Genomic DNA, 6915 nt, shown 5'->3' on the forward strand with positions numbered 1-6915 from the left:
TTCTTCCAAAAATGACTACACTAAATATATGGAGGAACTTACTCGTCAAGGTGAAATGAACATGGCATGGGAAAAGGCTAGAGATGAGGAAAAAGCTACTGCTATGGCAGCAATTATTGCAGCTACTGAGGCTCGTGATGCGGCGGCTGAGAGACAAAGAGAAATAGTTAATCGAGAGAACGAGATGATTAGAGAAGCACTTCATCAAGAGAATGAGATGCTTAGAGAAGAAATGATGGCTCAAACAGATTGTGACACTATGAACAAGTCTCTAGTAGGACTGTCTACGAATTCAAAATATTTTTGGACATCAGAAAAAAGAGATGTCGTGCGAAGGAGGCGTGCAAGAGATGCCGAAACAAGTCAAGGGGGTTCCAGCTACAGAAATCTTAGCAACCAAGATCCTAGCACCACATATCCTAAGTCCACAGACTTTGTTTAATTTCTTATTTATTTTTAGAACTTTATTTAATTTTTTATGTAATTTCTTATTTACTTTTAGATCTTTATTTAATTTCTTATGTAATTTCTTATTTACTTTTAGAACTTTATTTAATTTCTTATGTAATTTCTTATTTATTTTTAGAACTTTATTTAATTTCTTATGTAATTTCTTATTTACTTTTAGAACTTTATTTAATTTCTTATTTATTTTTAGAACTTTATTTAATTTCTTATGTAATTTTTGTACTTTATTTAAATATTTGAATAAGATTACATAAACTCACCAAATAAACATTTAAAAAAAAAACACCAAAAAAAATGACATAACCTCACCATTTAAACTTAAAAAAAACAAACACACTAAATAAGATTACTTAAAAAACAATACACTTTATTCTTCAACCACAAGCCTTATTTTAATTATCTTTGCCTTCGTGCAATCTCCAATGATGGTCAATCAAGTCATTATGGCGGGCTATGTGCCAGTATGGCTCTTGTAATGAAGTGTATCGTTGAACGATCAATTCATTGTAACGTCCATCCCGTTCCAACGGCTCGTGTTGCACGGGATCTTCGGTCCGGTCATGAGCATAATAGATTTGTGTTCTTGAGTTGTTCATCGGATCCGGCTCATATTCATCGACGGCATCATAATCATACTCGTCTTCAACAATCATGTTGTGGAGAATAATACACGTCATCATGATGGATCGAAGAGCCTCGACATCAAACATTCTAGCTGCAGCCCTGACAATGGCCCAACGAGCTTGCAGGATACCAAAACAACGCTCGACATCCTTCCTACACCCTTCTTGACACTTTGCGAAGTGTTTCTCTTTTACACTCTGCGGGTGTGGCACTGTTTTGACAAATGTTGACCACCTTGGGTAAATACCATCTGCAAGGTAGTATGGTCCCTCGTATTTATTACCATTAACCCAATATGTGCATTTCGGCCCACGCCCTTGTAGCAGTTCGTCAAACACTGGAGATTGGGCAAGGACATTTAGGTCATTCTGAGCTCCTGGAACACCAAAAAAAGCATGCCAAATCCATGTATCAAAAGAAGCCGCCGCTTCCAGAATGATGCTTTTGGCTCATTTTCTGTCTGTATAAGCTCCTTGCCATGCACTTGGACAGTTTTTCCATGTCCAGTGCATGTAGTCGATGCTTCCAATCATGCCAGGGAAGCCTCGCATCTCACCCTTCCTCAGAAGCCTTCGCATGTCCCTTGTCGTGGGTTGCCGAAGGTACTCATTGGTGTAGAGGGCTTCAATTGCAGAGCAAAACCGCATCAGGGACTCCAGAACTGTTGTTTTTCCCATCCTTGCGATCTCATCCACTTGATCTACAGATGCTCCATATGCAAGCATTCGCAAGGCAGCCGTAATTTTTTGCTCAGGAAGAAGACCTAGAACATGAAAAGCATCCTCTTTTTGCACAAAATATGGATCATGGTTGCAAACATCACTCATGATTTTAGCGAACAAACTTCGTTGCATTCTAAAACGACGTCTAAAAACATGATCAGGGAAAACGCTGTTGGGAATAAAATAATCTTCCAAGAGATCTTTACCTCGTCTTTCCCTTCTTCTATCGATGTTTGTCGCACGTCCGGGTTTGGCTATCTGACCCATAGCTTCCATGATACGGCGGGAATGTGAGGCCCTCCGCCTTCTATGGTGATCATCCTCATCCTCCTCCATTGCGAAGGCCTCATCTCCACCTCCACCTTGGTCAAGATTGACCAATTCTTCCTGTTGTGCCAACAACCTTTTCTGCTGCTCTTGCAACTGTTTTTACGCTCTCATTGAAGAAGACATTGTAAGAACTCAAGATTTGAAAACGATAAAGAAGAATTCTGAGCTAAAAAAAAGGATTGAATTTAGTGTGATGATAGATGTAGGGATGTAGGGTTTATATGGACAAAAAAAAAGAAGATGAGGTTCTGGACAATGCCACGTGGCACTACGTGATTGGTTGAAAATCTTAGAGGAAATCTATTCAAAAAATAGTACGTTCGGATAATGACACGTGGCGTGACGAGATTGGTTAAAAATCTTATCGAAATCTTGCCTAAATTATTGTAAACAGGAAGTGACACGTGGGTTGTCGGGATTGGTTGAAAATCTTGCGGAAATCTATTCAAAAAATAGTACGTTCGGATAATGACATGTGGCGTGACGAGATTGGTTAAAAATCCTATCCGAAATTAAAACTATTTTTTTATTTATTATTTTATAAAAAAATTATTTAATATTTTAAATGGACTGGGTGCCAGCGCATTTTGTAGGGGTGGAGATCGTTTGTGCCAGCGCATTTTTAGACTGGGTGCCAGCACAATTTTTTTGGGGTGAAGATGCTTTGACCTATTACTGTTCATTGGGTCTATTACTGTTCAATTAAGTGGATAAATGGGCTGGGTGCTGGCGCAAAGTGGATAGGGGTGGAGTTGCTCTAAGGTGAGGTGAAAAAGGAAACCATATCCTACGTGCAGCACAATGATAGCTCCAAAGACAAGCACATGACAGGAAGCTGATTGGTTGGATGCCTGGAGGGCAGTCCATAGCCATGTGACACATCCCACCGAGAACTACCACGTGTCCACTAACCCCACGCTACACGTGTCATCCGACCATTCTGGTCCGTCGTAGTGGACTAATCTATAATTTTCATAGCCTAATCAGATGATTGATGGAAAAGTAATTAATTAATTAATAGAGATTTTGTATACTTGACATGGCAATGGGCTGGCCTGCTGCAATCCTGCCTGTGCAACACGTTTCGAATGGCACACCTTTCTCTCTTCTCTCTCTCTCCTCCTATTTCCTACCCACCTTCTTGTCCGCCACTTCAACGGCGAAACTTCGTGGTTGCTTCCAGAATCCAAGTGGCCTCCGTAACTTCCACCTCCAATTCACACGCGCCGCCGAGAGTCATCGTGACTAGAGAGCACGGCAAGAACAGCAAGCTCATCGCCTCCCTGGTACGCATTGCTCTCCGCCTCTCGCTTTCCCTGTCTCTGCCATTTGTTTACCTGCGATTTTGTTGGGGGACTGGAAATTTAGCTGTTTGTGCTGTGTTGGATTTCTAGGGTTCTACATTTTGGAAATGTACTCTGGGGACGCCCTCTTTCTTGCATTTTCGAATTTGATCTTGTGAAATGTGAAATACTCTGCATGTACTGTTGATTGGTTGTCAAATTTCTAAAAGTATATTTTGAAATGTTTTCGGGCTGCAGTTTAGCCTTGGATTACCAGCCAGGTGTTTGATGATATGTGACAGTGATTGGCAGTTTACAGCATTTTGTTCTTCAGCAATTTGCAATTTTCCCATTTCCACCGTTTTTCGAAAGTTTAATTTTTTGATATTCTCCAACACATTCACATTTGAAAGTTTAGTTCTTTCATATTCAGTTGACTTATTTTTCGGCACCTAAACACGAAATTTGAAAATGCTTGCCTTTTTGCGTCAATACGTATGCGTACGCGTATGCCTGTTTATGTCTATACGGATGTATGTGTGTGTTTATGTGTATTTGTAGAATAGGTCGCTCTGGTGGCAGTGTGATTGAATTTTCGAATTTTGAGTGCAGGCCAAGCAGGGAATCAGCTGTTTGGAGCTTCCGCTCATTCAGCATACACGGGGGCCTGATCTGGATAGGCTTTCTACAGTGTTAAGTGGTAAATTCTTCAACTTTCTTTTCTAATCTGTCGATGTCGTTGAGTAATTTCACAGATAATGCAACCAAGTTGACTTGACCCATTTTGTCATTTGGCCTTCAAACTTCAGCTCGATGTTTCCAAATTTCTCTTCACAAAGTTCAAGTTATGTCCCGTGTGTATGAAAATAATTTGTGATGGATTGTGTTTATTTGATTACATGCTCACTTAGCATAGTCCAAACAAATGTACAACTATTTTCTAACAACGTTCTTCATTTAATGGCCCTTGTTGGCAGCAGATACTACATTTGATTGGATTGTCATCACTTCCCCTGAAGCGGGTTCAGTCTTCTTAGAGGCCTGGAAGTAAGGGAGAAAACTCAATAAACAAAACCTGGCGTATTTTACATTTAAAGACTTGTTCATACAAATTGTTACTTTATTATTGACCTTTAGGGCTGCTGGAAGTCCAAATGTTACAGTAGGGGTTGTGGGGGCTGGTACAGCAAGCATATTTGAGGAGGTAGTACAGTCCTCAAAGCGATCCCTCAACATTGCCTTTGTGCCATCCAAAGGTACTTATGAAACCGTGTAGGCAATAATTTAGTTTGTACAATCTGTACTATTGCATGTTATGCTTCCTTCAATCAATGTGAGGTCCAAGAAAGGCGAACTTCATCTTAAAAAACATTATGAAACCACTGGAAAGTACTAATTAAATTAGAAACTCTCCAAATGTAGATGCATTGAAGAATGAATATCTGAACAAAAGTTTTCTAGATTGCTGAGCTTGATTTTATTATCGTTTTCTTTTGTTTAAATTAAGACTCAATATTGTGGGTATGCTCTCCATGCCATTCCTGGATTCTGATTCTTGCTCTTATTTTAATAACTGCGACTCTTCAGCAACAGGCAAGGTTTTGGCTTCAGAGCTTCCTAAGAATGGGATTGAAAAATGCACTGTTTTATATCCTGCTTCTGCGAAGGCCAGCAATGAGATTGGTACGTGGATGTTTCAATCTGGATGCCTGCTTCTTTTGGATAGAGTTTTTATTGCTTTCACCATTTTAGGATTAGGCATATTCATGATTGCAATCTTTTGCGATTCTTATTTTTGGGATAAGTAGGGTATGTCACGTGATGAAGCCTGCAGTTTGGTCAATTTAGAGTTGTAGTGGCATTTAAGATTATGTGCGCTGTCACATATCTTTGATTCATCATTTTCATCTTTTATATTTGTTTCAGAGGAAGGCCTGTCCAATCGTGGGTTTGAGGTCACAAGGCTAAATACATACACAACGGTGTGCTTACTCAACTTTGGCATGCAAGTGTGGTCTCCTTATATTGGTTTTAAGTGATCTATAATTTCGACTTTTTATTAACGGTTCCATGAAAAATTTCTTGTAGATTAACGACAATATATTTACACTTCTCTTTTCTATATTTGTTGTCATCGATTGGTCATCTTTTCTGTGTTGCTGTTGGATTCCATCAAAGATAATTTCTCTTTCCAGGTTTTTGGTTTTGGAAATTATAGTTGTCCACCATAAAAGTTAGTACGTCATTCAGGATCAATAGGCGTCCCTGCTCCTCTTCTCAATCATTGCCTTGCTACAGTGTAATGTGGACATTTGGAGTTTGATATGTTTGTCTGAACCTTTTTGTTATAGGTTGCAGGTCGACAGTTGATGTTATATTAGCACTAATTGAATAGGATTACTTGTGATAGCTAATGACTTATTCCCGTCATAACTTATCATGTTTCTTGGGATACTTCCTTCTAGGGACCTGTCCATCATGTCGACCAAACAGTTTTAAAGCAGGCACTCACCGCTCCTGTCATAGCAGTTGCTTCTCCTTCAGCTATTCGGTCAGTAACTGGTTGCTTTTTTATCATATGTAACATGTAGATACTTTCCTGAAGCTACTTAAGAGTTATTTGTTTTTCACTATCTGTTTTCTCCAACAGTGCCTGGGTCGGTCTTATTTCAGAGCCAGAGAAATGGAGCAATTCAGTTGCCTGCATTGGTCAGACAACTGCTAAGGCTGCTAAGAAATTAGGCCTGAGAAATGTTTACTACCCGGCAAACCCAGGTCTTGAAGGGTAATATTGACCTTTCATTACTGTATATTATCCTTTTCATCCGATGTGAAGAGATGGTGAATTCAAATATACTCTATGGTTTTCATTGTTCAGATTTTGTTATATCTGATATTTCCCCTGACGATCGTTGTAGTAGGCTACTATGAGATGCCTTCTTATATCCATTTTCTTTTCTTTTTCCTTCTGAACCCTTTTGTTTTGGACAACAGGTGGGTGGGTAGCATACTAGAAGCGTTGCAAGCAAATGTACATTTGTAAATTTGTAGGCAGTCTATTTTTTCGGGTAGAGTTTCTCTTCTGCTACGGTTTAGCAACTTCCATCCTCTTTTTTCCTGTGGTTGTATGGATTAAATAAGCCGCGTGTCTTCAATTCTCTCCCAGGCCCAGGCAGGCTGACCAGGAGATAACCGGAGCAGAAATGGAAAGTTGAGTTTCCTAGTTTCTGCATAAATGCAGAACGAGGATGAAATATTTGCAAAGAGTATGAATGGAAGACGTCAAGATATTCAACACCCTGAGGGGATCATGTTCATTAGGCAAAGCTTCTTCCTGGTCCGTGAAGAGATTATTGTATCATATGTGGAAAGGAAGCTTACTCTTGTATATGTAAATTTCGTTTACTCAATTACGCTATGTATATATCATCAGTTTTGGTGCCATGTTTGACTGCTAGTTCATGTGTAGTAACGAGATACGAGTATAA

General features: G+C 39.5%; 1 protein-coding gene across 2 annotated transcripts; it reads left to right on the forward strand.

Moving 5' to 3' along the window:
- Positions 1–3185: 3185 nt before the first annotated feature.
- LOC137713337 (uroporphyrinogen-III synthase, chloroplastic-like) lies at positions 3186–6915 on the forward strand. 2 transcript variants are annotated; one of them, XM_068452629.1, is made up of 10 exons: positions 3186–3430; positions 4040–4127; positions 4405–4474; positions 4565–4683; positions 5015–5110; positions 5354–5409; positions 5893–5978; positions 6078–6212; positions 6422–6495; positions 6594–6915. In XM_068452629.1, exons 1-9 carry the CDS (start codon positions 3233–3235, stop codon positions 6468–6470), a joined length of 897 nt encoding a protein of 298 aa, XP_068308730.1. In that variant the 5' UTR covers positions 3186–3232; the 3' UTR covers positions 6471–6495; positions 6594–6915. The 2 variants fall into 2 exon arrangements, with proteins under 2 accessions (XP_068308730.1, XP_068308737.1); XM_068452636.1 differs by having other exon boundaries at positions 4408–4474.

This window comes from Pyrus communis, chromosome 1 (genome assembly GCF_963583255.1).
Source record: "Pyrus communis chromosome 1, drPyrComm1.1, whole genome shotgun sequence".
NCBI lineage: Eukaryota > Viridiplantae > Streptophyta > Magnoliopsida > Rosales > Rosaceae > Pyrus > Pyrus communis.